The sequence below is a fragment of the Mastacembelus armatus genome, chromosome 16 (assembly GCF_900324485.2).
Source record: "Mastacembelus armatus chromosome 16, fMasArm1.2, whole genome shotgun sequence".
NCBI classification, from domain to species: domain Eukaryota; kingdom Metazoa; phylum Chordata; class Actinopteri; order Synbranchiformes; family Mastacembelidae; genus Mastacembelus; species Mastacembelus armatus.
Window position 1 is genome coordinate 8683025 of NC_046648.1, and position 13013 is coordinate 8696037.

The window sequence follows — 13013 nt, forward strand, 5'->3', positions numbered from 1 at the left end:
TGGGTCTGTTTGTGGCTTCTGACTGGAGGTCAGAGGAAAGAGCTACTTGGCTACAAGTTTTATAATGTTTGGTCTGAAATGAAACGTGAATTGGCCTGTGCCCGAGTTGCCACCGGCTGCACACAACAAAGATGGCAGGGAAATCTGAGTAATGATGTCCCACTTGTTAGACTGATGATATTCTCACCTACAAAGCACAGGTGTTTCATGTGGGTGTTTCTGCTTATTTTTTTCATCTCGTCGCTTTTTGAGAAACCTCATCAACAGCTGAAAGGGAGGTGGAAAACGAATCACCATAACAAACAAGGCATCAGAAGGGCCGCATCTGATCTCCAGCTGCGGATGTGTCCGCAAAGGGATGAAGCGAGCTACGTTGTTGCGCTGTTTTTCATGGGATCCCACTGATCCTGCTTCCTGCCTGTCAGTAGATGAACGCCTGTTTGTTCCGCTGTGCTCAGCATTAAACCAAATTATCTTTAAACAGCCATTCATGACACCAGTACGCTTAACAAACACACACTGGCAATAAGGGCCACACGCCAACAGTCGCATTACTATTTCATATTCCAAAGAAAAGAACGCTTGGCTCTTCACACAGTAAGCATTTCAAACAGGCCTCAGACTTTAAAAGGCTCTGATTGACTGTATATATTTATTTGATACACCAATATAGCCTGAGGTAAGTAAGAGTAAGTCAAAATGAGATTACCCATTAGCTTCAATAACAAAGTGAACAGTATGTGAATAGTATATTATTTATTCAGCATAATAGACTATTAAAACAAAACCAGAATATCAATTTTGCAATTTCAAACAGCCTGCAGCTATTGGACGATGATGATGATATGGCTTAAGATGCCAAGGCTGCACCTGTTGCATCTGTTTGTGGTTGCTATGTGTCTGCCTGTGGAAATACTGCATGTCTGCATAGCCATTTTGCGTGTTTTGTGAGTCTCTTCATTCACATTTCATCTTTGTAGCTCTTTTGTGTCTCTTTGTGGTCATTTGATTGACTTGCCAGTAACAGTCACTTACAGAGGCAAGCCAAGGACCTGTCAGCTTCTCACTCAGCCAGGGGTGCAGCAGCCAGATAACTGTGATGAACAACATCACTTCAGATTAAAGAAGAAGGTGGAAAGGGGGAGATCAGTGTCCTCCCTGTCCAAGAACGTTTTCCATCCCCAGAGTGTCAGTCACAGCATAGTTCTGAGTTTTCACTAGTAAATGTGAAGGACACAGTGGCCCAGGTTTAAAAAAACGCCTGTCAGGAGTAGAAGAAGTGGAGAAATAAATTGCAAGTAGCCATGCAATGCAGTGCCATCTCCACCTTCAGATCATATTGTTCCAATTATTGTCATGGAGCTGCCTCTGTATTTAGGTCACCTTGTTTAACTGTTACACAATATTGCTTGACATGAGAGCCAATTAGGACTCAGCATGGCGAGCACATACTCTCCAGTCAGATGGACATGTGAGTGATATTTTGTTAATGCGCTGCATGTATTATTACTGCACAGAGACTCAGTCTGACGCTCAGCTGGAAACTGGAGAAATCTGCGTCTCCAGTTTCCATCTGTATTCATTCTGCTCCATTTGTGCCTGTGCTCTGTCCTGAGCCAGCATGCTTTCTCTGCCATAATAATCAAGACCCATTTTATGTGATTACTCTGACGTGAAGAGGAAGAGTGCAGATGAACGTTAAGCGCATATTATTTCACATGGTGGAACAATGCAATTAAACAGATTTCTCTTTCTTTTACTCTTTCTTATAAATCCCTCTGGAGACTGCTGGTCCATCCATCAGTGCTGGCAGGCATTTACAGAGGGCTCTGACTGGCAGCCTTTGTCATGGTTAGAGGCCTGCGGCATTTCCCCCCTGTTACAGACTCCCTAGAGATGCTTCAGATGATACCCTGATGTTTTCAGTCAAGGATTAAGATTTTGAACATTGACCTCTAATGGAGAGAGATGCTGGACAGTAAATGGAGTGAAGAATAAAAGAGAAAGAAGAGAGGAAGAAGAGTGGATACAAAACGTTAAAAGAGGCACACAAAGATAGAGGGGAAGGAGGGGGAAGAATGCTAAAGAAGGAGAGAGACAGATAAAGGTAGCTGAGCAAAAGATAGTGAGCAGCAGATTTAGTCGGCACAAAAACTCCTACACGCTCTTACTTGAGCCTACACCTCAGGCTTTGGAAGAGAAAGGAGCGCTATCCACATCTTTTTCTACTAACTTCTTCTCTGTCTCTTTCACATTCTTTTCTCTCCATCCACCCTTTATCTACCCCTTTCTCTATTTCTGTCATATCACTCAATTATTAAAAGGCTGAAGAAAATGTCATCTTGACTCTCTGCGGGAACAGACACTTGACTGTCTCATACCGTGTGGTATGATTCCAAAATATTTTTGATTACAGAATATTTAAAAATCTACAGTGGGTTTCTACTTTCAAACCAAGAACAGTTGTCAAACCTCTATTATGTATCCCTATCTTATAACACCCCCTATAAATCCCCTTAAAGTTCCTCTGGAAATCATTTGAACTAAAATATATGTGGTAGACATTGAAACTTAACTGTTTGAGACTGAAAATGTACAATTAATTTAAAACACAAAAGTTTGGTTCTTATAATTTAAGACGCATAGTCCAAGCCATGGATCATTTTTATGTTGATACAGGCATTTTATTCACTTTATCTACTGTTCAGCTGTCAGAGCTGAGAAACAACAATAAAGCTGTCTGTTGTTTTATGATTAAATTTATATGGTTGTTGTGCAGATCAAAACAAATGAAGTGTGAATAAAAGTCAACCAGGAATGTGCAGAGTATAAATGATAGTGATTTAAAATTCTGGCGTTTTATGAAAGTGTTTTCTCTGTCCTAGTTCTTTCTTCTCAAAACCTGCCAGGAATGTAAAAGCCTACCACATCGTTGATTTTAGCCTGTGAACAGCAGATTAGAAAAAGTGAAAAAATTGGAGGCTCTGTGTTGCTCTTAAAATTCCAGTGCTGTTTAGAGTACTGTGAAAGGAACTAAGTACTCCTTTAATTCATGACTGTAACTGCATGTTTATTATTGTAGCCATAATGATGACGGTCCTGAATCCTCAAGGAAGCTGTTATTTTAACTCAAACCACATTTTTCCCTAAACATGACATAGCAATAACTCAATTGTAATTTTATTTGCACTGTATTTTTACATGAAGGATCTGAATACATCTTCTGTTATTCATTATAATGCTATGATATAGCAAACTTTCCACGATAAAGTGATTTCATTGCAAAGTGAGGCCCAGATCGAAGGAGACCTGTTGAAGAGTAAGCGATGAGGCGCCGTTTCTCCTTTAGCACATTAAACTCAAGCTTGTAAGAGAAGAATGAATCAAAAAGCAGCCAAGTTTAATGGAAATCAGAAAGTGAATAATCTGCTGATGATAGTCTGGCTAGCACAAATAATTGAGAAAGAACCACCTCAGTAATCCTGAACAAAGTCTTGATGAGTCGTGTTAGAAACATCAAGCTTTTTCACCTACACTAATGAAATCTGAGGAGGTGTGTGTGTGAGTATGTGCATGCATGTGTGTGTGGCTGCATGCCATTAGAGAGAGATACCATTCAGGACTGATGGAGCTTGCAGAGTGAGAAGAAACCCATTATTTTCACCTATGTCAGATCTCCTACACAAAAATTTTGCATTTTGCAGCAGGTGAAGGATAAAGACAAACTGTCACCTAATCTAAAGAGCTCTAACATTTAAATACTATTCAGATGTGCCATAGAAAAGGGATATTGTTGCCTACATGGGATTATAAGATTCCTATAGGGAGTGGAAATACGTTGATAAACAGGATCAGAATAATACAGATTGCAAACAATTACGGAGGCAGAAGTAGCCAGTATGACCCTGCTGGACATCAAAAATAATAAGTAAACTACATAGGATTATAGTCATAACACAATTCCCATACAACCACAAATGGATCCCACAAGAGAGAATCTTTAATAATCTGTAATTTCACCATATTGTAATAAGCAAAGAGTGGTTGTTTGTGCTTTTTAAGGCTTTGCTTAAGCTTCCCAAATCCTCCAATTCTGCAGTGTGACAGTGCAGACAATCTGTATTGAGGCCTGTGGGATGGTCTATAATACCATCATATTGGGAGTACCTGAAGAGCATAGATTTGAGTTTTTATTAAACCCCTTAAACCATCCAGAATGAGGATGCGGTGAGTGTGAATACAACTGTAAAGACCCCTTCGGAAACAGGCAATCTCATGGGCTTATAGGCACTGCTGGGAGGGAAAGTAGTGATGAAATATTAATGTACTGGCAGGGAGTAAAAATCTGGAAGTGAACAATTTTATTTTGGGATAAATTGTTCCAGTGCAGACTGGATCCTTGGGTTAACTCTCCTAACAAGTATTGCAACGCAGTATAGTGAATATGAAATTGCTTCCATTGATCCTAATTGTATTTCCCACTGCAGCTAAAGCTGGTATCTTAAACAGGGGGGGCTCCAGTAAATGATACCAGTGAGAAGTGAGACAAACAATCACAGTGGAACAACCTGAGGGAGCAATAGCTGCTATTATAGCCCTGACTTTAAACCTTCTCATTCAACAATATGAGGTGAAGTGGTAATGCTGTAACATTTATCATAGCTGCTTAAGAAGTGTGTGTTGGAACTGTAAATAGGCCAAATGCTCAAATGGCACAGAAAATAGTACACTAATGTTTTCCCACTGCATGAACACTATATTAGCCATGAACTCATAGGTTGTAATCAACAGTTTGACTTTTGACTGAGCGAACTGATGACATCCTCACAAGCCTGCACCCAGGAGGCTTCTCATAAGGCAGCTTTTGTCTGCTGTCTCCTTCATTAGACACACTGGGTTGTGTTTGGAAAAAAAAAAAAAAAAACCTTCAGCACTTAATCAATAGAAGCAAAGCAGCTCTGCAAGGCCACAGCTTTAACAGTGGCTTTATGTCTGCCAGACTGGGCTGTCAATGATGTCGCCTCTGAAGTGACAGGAGACTCAGGTGGTGGAGATGGTGCTGGGGGTTCAGTGTTTAACGCTCTTGGACTCACACAGCATAGCTTTCCATCTACTCTGTCTGTAGTAAACAGGATTTTCAGATGAGAAAACACTGAATGTGTTTGATCAATGACCACAGACTCAACAATCATGAAATCATGGGTCACACAAACACACGTATGGAAAAACAACGGCATTTTCACTCTAATGCTTCTCTGGGGACTTATACCGTTTCTCTGCTACAACATGCATGTAAACCCAACAGAGTGGCTCCTACAATCACGCTTATTGTGTTAAAGTTTCTAGCACCGAGTCATTATTTTTCCCGTGAGTGCGGAAACGTGTCACAGTTTATTTTCACTCGATAAGGGGTGTCAGTCCAACCCCTGTCTCCCGCTGTCTGGATGCTGTCCGCGCGTTCGTTTGGCGATGACTCCCTCTCCTCCCGGAGCTGGTGCCTCGCCCCTCAGCACCATGATGCTGAGATCACTCCAGGAGGGCGGTGCAGAGGGAGAGCTACATGTTGCTGCGCAGCAACAGATAGAAAGAAGAGATGGAGAGACACGGTGAGAAAGGGAGAAAGCGGGAGAGAGGAATTCCCTCGCACAAACAGAAGCGGCCGCCAGGGCGTGTATCAGTTCCTAGGGTTCCCAGATTCACTGTAACAGACGTAACAGATACCTGTAGCTGATGGAGGTGAACAAAAGATGTAAGGACTACAAGCTACAACAAGCCTTCGGGCAACGCCAGTTTATTTCTGTCTGGAGGCATAATCGTATTTGAAAGAGGCTTCCTTCTCTTCTGCCTGAGCTGTGAAAATCAAGCTGACAGAGACGCGTCTGTCTGGACTCCAGGGGGACAGGGGTCTCTGTCTTCATTATAGGGCCACCGCTGCTCCACAGACTGTAATGTGTCATTACTGGAGTTGAAATGCAGAGTCTTATTGTAGGAGGACTCGGTGAAGTGGCAGCGCTGTGAAGTAAGTTCATACATGTGTCTTTGTTTCAGTGAGGCCGAGGCTGCATGCACGGCTCTGAACAGGCTTTATTTTGGAGAAAACACAAATGGGCATTAGTTTTGTCTGTGGCAGTGGCTTCATTTGAAAGGATCAAATCTGGTTATTATTTCCAGTTTAAAATAGCTTCCTTCTTTTTTTTTTTTGCTCTTCTCCTTGGTTGTGCGCTTTATGTCTCTTTGTGCTGTCTCTCTCTCTCTCACTCCCTCTCTCGCTCTCTCTCTCTCTGTTCTCTTTGTGCCGCTGTGACACTTGATGTGTTAATTGTGTCTTTCTGTGCGCTGTGCGTCTGCCTCTGTCCCCTCTCTGAAGACATGACCGGTCAGATCCTGGGGGAACCGGGCGCCGGTGCTCGCATGGACGACAACGCCGCCATCCGCATCAACGTGGGCGGCTTCAAGAAGCGTCTCCAGTCCGATACTCTCTCCCGGTTCCCCGAGACGAGGCTCGCGCGTCTACTCCAGTGTCAGTCCAAAGAGTCCATACTGGAGCTGTGCGATGACTACGACGACACAGAGAAAGAATTTTACTTCGACAGAAACCCGACTCTCTTCCCCTACGTGTTGAACTTCTACAATACGGGGAGGCTACACGTCATGGCCGAGCTGTGCATCTTCTCCTTCAGCCAGGAGATCGAGTACTGGGGCATCAACGAGTTCTTCATTGACTCTTGCTGCAGCAGCGCCTACCATTGTAGGAAAATGGACCAGTGCCGGGAGGACTGGGATGACAGGAGCGAAGAGGGAAGCACCACTTCATCTTTTGATGAGCTCTTGGAGTTTTATAACGACGCGACCAAGTTCGACAAACAGCTGCTCGGGAGCGCACGGAGGCGCATCTGGTTGATGCTGGATAACCCCGGCTACTCCGTGGCCAGTCGCATCATCAGCATCCTCTCCATCCTGGTGGTCCTTGGCTCCATCGCTACTATGTGCATGAACAGCATGAGCGAGTACAGCCTGATGGACAGCGAGGGGCAACCCAGAGAGGACCCCCGTTTCGAGACTGTGGAGCACTTTGGCATCGGCTGGTTCACTCTGGAGTTAGTTGCCAGGTTCATAGTTGCGCCAGATCTCCTGCATTTCTTCGAACACCCATTAAACATGATAGACCTGGTGTCCATACTCCCATTTTACTTGACACTCCTAATAAATCTGGTGGTAGAAAGCAGCCCGGCGCTGGCCAACCTGGGACGTGTTGCACAAGTGCTGAGGCTTATGAGGATTTTCCGCATCCTGAAGCTGGCCCGTCACTCCACGGGGCTACGCTCCCTGGGGGCCACGCTCAGGAACAGCTACAAAGAGGTGGGCCTTCTGCTTCTCTACCTGGCCGTGGGCGTCTCGTTTTTCTCCGTCATTGCTTACACGGTGGAAAAAGAGGACAGCGAGGACCTCTCCACCATCCCGGCGTGCTGGTGGTGGGCCACCGTCAGCATGACCACCGTTGGTTACGGAGACGTGGTGCCAGTGTCCATAGCGGGCAAGCTGACGGCCTCGGCGTGTATCCTGGCAGGAATTTTAGTAGTTGTCCTTCCGATTACGCTCATTTTCAATAAATTCTCCCTGTTCTACAAGAGACAAAAACAGCTGGAGATCGCAATGAGAAGCTGTGACTTCGACGAAGGGATAAAAGAAGTGCCCTCGGTCAACCTGAGGAACTATTACGCACACAAAGTCAAATCCCTCATGGCGAGCTTATCAAACATGAGTCGTAGTTCACCCAGTGAACACAGTCTGAATGAATCCGTACACTGAAACAGTTTTCTGAAGGACACCTGTCAGGGTGGGTGACGCTGTCCGTTCAGCGTGGCTGCATGAGGAGCTGTCCGGGGTGCTGAAAAACTCTGGCCCAAAAAGCCCACTTCCTTCCACCGATGTGTGTTTGCCTCTTTGTAGCTCAGTGCAATAATGTGTTCATCTATGTGCCAGTCACAATGAAAAAAGCAAGCAAATGTACAGGGCGACCTGAATATATTATCTCACTGTGCATAAGTATGGCCCCCTAAACAAACAGAATTTGACCAAATCAGATTAAAAAAAAAAAAAGACAGAGAATGCTCATGTTGTTTACAGTCCTAGACCGTGGCACTCTGTAGTCTCTGTACCCTGTGCCCTCCAGCTATACTTGTTGTGATCAAATATGTCTGCAAGTAGCTCCAGATGTATCCTTATTGAAAGAGTGTTGATGTGTAATTGTAGTGTTGCAACAAGTTTACTTCAGCTGTGTGGTCAAAGCAAATCCTATTAAAAAAGAATACAGAACACCCTTCCTTGTTTTTAATGTACAGAGCCAGGGTCTCGCTGTCTTCCAAAGTGTGGGTTACTAAGTGAAGTGATACATGATACATGTAAGCCTGAAGGGGGAAAAAGGGATTTATATGATGAGTGACACAATATTTAAAACAGTTTGACAGACATAGCAACAACCATTCACAGCTGACACGTTGAATAAAGTTATTCTCAGTATTTTTATTTATTTATTTGTTTATTTGGTTGCATCACCATTTTGGTTGGCAGAACAGTTTGTTGTTAATTATTAAACTGACAGGTATAGTCATTGCTATCATATTGGTAGCAAAAACAAACTATGGGTCAAAGGAAAATGTCATATTTACATGCTCGTTTTGTGCACATCCTTTCCCAGTTTTTGAAGGAATAAATGCAGATGTAACGTGTCGTAACCGCTGCTTACTGAGAGTACAGAGGTGTAGTCCTTGTTTTTCTCAATGTTTAATTACTTTTAAATCTCCTACTCTGCAAGCAGTTTGCCTCCTTGTGTCCAACCAGTGAGCTTAGAAGATGAATACCAGGAGAAAAAAAAAAAAAAAACTGCGCAGGACTTATTTTTCTCAAGGTATCTGGATAAAATATGTTTTGTTACTGGGACCGAGCGAAGCTTTTGTACCCCTCTGCTGGCTTCTGATTAGCATTGCAATAGACTACTCTGTGAGGGGATAGAGTAGCAGTCGCTGCCGTTCAAGAGAACCTTCACTTGGTGGGATTGATTTCAGTTTAAAGGATGAAGAGTTATTTGATACAACTGGGCTCCTGCTCTGAAAAGTCAATTCTTCTGTCATCTCATATTTCTGTACAGTTAGCTACATTGATTTCAACGTTTAAGTTAAAGAGCATTCCAGCAAGCCAGTTCTGAAAACCATGACTAAAAATTATTATTATTATTATTTTGACTCAAGTCTTCTCATTAAGATCGCAGTGATCGGAAAAACAGGACAGCAACATCTTTTCCAGTTACAAATAACTGATATATTTATGCATATTTAAATAACTTGAAAAATCGAACTAATCTGCTCCAGTGGTCAAGGGATAATTTGAGATTCATTGACTCCAGATTATTATGTGTAGGTAGGAGAAAGTATCATGTATATTAATATTCACAACAGTTTAGTTTGAGCACACAAAGCTACAGACTGTCAGAGGTCATGTTTGATTACTTTGTAAGAATAAGCCCAGAAAAAGAATAGCTATATATGTATAAAATCCAAAGAGCACTAATACTGAGTTTTGATTCAGTCCAGAGATGATAGGAGATGAACTGAGTGGCACAGAGGTAATTTCAATGTAATTCAGCAACAAGGTATTGCTCCCTTGGAAAGCCTTAATGAGAAATTGTTGTATTTCTGGGGAGCTCATTTGAAAAAATATTTACCCTCAGAGGCCAATTATACTAGACTGCTTTTGTTGACTCCTAAACCTTTAAAGGCCTTTCCCAGGGCAGCAAATCCAAATCACCAAGGCAGTGCCAAACCAGTATGGGAAAATCAGTGAGTTCATAGTGACAGCAGGTGACATTTCAACCTATCAACAGTGGCATACCAAAAGAAAAATGAAACAGTAGTCGATCTTTTCCATTTTAGAGAAAGAAAATTAAGTGAATTATAGAATTGGGACGGAGATCAAAATGTAGGGTTTGGATTAGCAGATTTGGACAAATACCAGGAATTTCTCTGTGCATATTTGTGTGTAGGTCACTGTGACTTGTGAGGATGAAAATGGAGATGTCTGGCCTCTCTGCTGCCTTCCCTTGGGTCACCTGTATCATTACCCTTTGACTGTGGTGATGGATGAAACGAAGGCCCAGGGCCTGCCTGGCACGCAGCTAAGTACAGATGGTAGCTCATGTTGTTAACGGAAGGCCAGGGCAAAAGTGTAATTTCCTCCTAACCTGCAAACAGCAAGATTTAAACCCAGTCCAAATGTTTCTTTGGATTGGCAACACTCACATTTGTGACTCATGCAGAGAGAAAAAAAGGCACATTGGGACTTTTTTTCAGTTTGTGTTACATTTAATCATCAAAGCTTTCACAGGTTTACTTGATAATCACAGTAAATGATTTCATTTGGATGATGAATTAACAAATCACAAGAATTCCTTTTGATCCAAATGTTTTCTGATGCAAAAACGGCTTCCTGTAAAGCTGAAAAAGCCTTTGGTTCTTTTCACATTTGCGAAAAACAAAGAGAAAAGAGGAAGTGCATGAAAATATAGGGAAAAATACCCAGATTATTAATGCAGAGCTGACAGGCAGTAAAAATTAAACGGTGTATGCACTTTGCCTGTGTGTATGTGTGTGTGTGTGTGTGTGTGTGTGTGTGTGTGTGTGTGTGTGTGTGCGCGCGCGTGTGTGTGCGCGCGCAAACATACTGTACACAAACATACTGTACCAGACAGCGTGTCTAATGGGAAACTTATTGAAGCTGGCAGCACAAGCATCATCTCCAGTCTGCTCTATATTGGTGGTATAAAACTCTGTTACTAAGCAGGCGTTCTGTGTTGTTGCACATTACCATCTGCTACTATCTCTTTGCTCTAAACTGTGTGGGAAGATTTGATCATTTCAGTGTGCTTGTTTGTCCCCCCCACTCCCCTTTTTCTGCATCTTCCCACCATGTCTGATGTGTGAACATCTCCAAAAATAACCTCTCATTACATGGATCATGGCATAGCTAATTATCACCTACAGATCTGACGCAAATGCAGAATGCAGGTAATGCTGAACAAGGATGGATGATCACATTGCTTTATGCCATGATTAGAAGCTACTCTGGTTTATGGAGTAAAATCAGGACATACTTGTTTTGTTTTTTTTAATTTGGCTTTTTCTATTTTTTGCCACATTGGCATATTTGTTTGGAGTTAATAATTTGGGTCTAATGGGTTTCTCTTTATTTTATGAAGTCCAAGTAGACGTCTGTGATGGTAAAATACTGCCACGGTGAAAATTGCATGGGATATTATGTTGACAGAGCAAAGGACTGGCAGAGCAAAGGTCATGCTAGAAGCCTTATGAGACTGTACATAAGCACAGTGGTGCTTTGAGCAAAATGCTAAAATCAGCATATTAACGTGCATGAACTGACAGTAAGCAGGTATGTTTACCCTTTTCGCCATCTCAGGTATAGCATTTACCTTATTTACCATAATGTTTGCTAATTAATCTTATACAGAAGTTCAGGTGAGGCTCATGGGAATTAATTTTGCAAATGTTTGGTTATAAACCAAAATGTGAATATCAGGAGGAGTTACATGAAAAGGGATTAGGATTAGGATTAGGATTAGGATTAATCTTCTGAGAATCAGGAATGTCTGCACACGTTTTTGTTCCAACGTATCTAGTAGAAGTTGAGAAGTTGACCAACAGAATGACATTGCCATTCCTATTGCTGTGACTCATTTTATTTATTTCTCTTGTGTTAAATGTATTAAAATCAGAACATTTCAAATGAATCAAATATCCTATAGTATAGTATCCTATCCTATAGTGTAGTATAAAAACTGTCACCCTGAAAGAAACTTGCATCATTTAAAGTTGGCCTTGGCCTGCCATACAAAAAAAAACCCTCTACCGTCACTCACTAATCAAAGAATTTCTGAAGGACAAATAGCACCATTAAGTGACTCATCGACAGAAGTAGAAGTCTTTGGATATAAATCACAGTACTGTTCCCAAAGAAGATTGCGTGAGCACTCTTCTACCTTTTACCAATGACTTTTATGAAAATCAATTCCCAGATTTGTATTGTAACTTTACATCAAGTCCCGTTTAAAGTGCATAAAAGGCTGGAAATGCATTTTTGTTCTCAACAGCCAAGAAGCGTAATGGTGTACTTTGGCTGTTTCACTTGGACAGCAGGAAGAGAAAAAAAAATTAATTCTATAAGCCTGTATTTTAGGACTTTCCAAGTGTAAGCAGAGGAGCAGAGCTGGGCTTTGTTAACCCTTACTTCAGCTGTTGAATTTTATACTTGACTGTGGCAGCTGGACTTGAAAAAAGCAGGGCTTTGCAGGGTTTTCTGGAGTTTCAGTGATGTTGCTCAGGTGTTACTGGCTTAGTCAAGGGTAGTTTGACATCATTGCCAAAAGAAAGGGAAGCAATTTCTGTTCATTTGATCTGCCTGGATATTTTCAACTGTGCAGAGGATTTACTATCCACTCTAAACATACTTTCCTAGCAGTTGGGCCAAGCTACCCACCACCCCCACCGCCTCACTTGCAAACTCACTGAAAGTTAAGAACCATAGATACTTACACACACCACCACACATACATAGCTTGAGAGGGAATTCAACTACAACTATTTCTCAGACATCTCTACACCCACAGGTGATACAAAAAACCAGACAGACCCAGATTGGAGCCATTACTGCACTTGGATGGGTGGCAGGGGGTCGAGGTAGGAGGACACACACTTCTCCTAACTTCAAAGCGAGAGGAGAATTGGTTGCGAGATACACAGACACACACACATCGCCATTTATCTTTGTGTGTGATATGGTGGTACAGATATGTATTTGCATGTATATGCAGTCTGTGTGTGTGTGTGATGGGGGGGTGCAGAAAGGGTGAGTGTGTGCATGCTCACTTCCTTTCGGAATCAATTTCCTCGAGGATGTGCCAAGGACAGTGGTGCAGACAGTTTGATTTATAAAGCTCAAACAGG

At 42.3% G+C, this 13013-nt stretch overlaps 1 protein-coding gene across 1 annotated transcript; it reads left to right on the forward strand.

Annotated features, from left to right (window-relative positions):
• The first annotated feature begins 6369 nt into the window (after positions 1-6369).
• kcns2 (potassium voltage-gated channel modifier subfamily S member 2) lies at positions 6370-7809 on the forward strand. Its single transcript, XM_026294033.1, has one exon. The coding sequence runs from the start codon at positions 6370-6372 to the stop codon at positions 7807-7809; it is 1440 nt and encodes a 479-aa protein (XP_026149818.1).
• The last annotated feature ends 5204 nt before the right edge of the window (positions 7810-13013 follow it).

Coding starts and splice junctions, on each gene's coding strand:
- kcns2 (XM_026294033.1), top strand. CDS start 6,370: ATGACCGGTCAGATCCTGGGGGAACCGGGCGCCGGTGCTCGCATGGAC.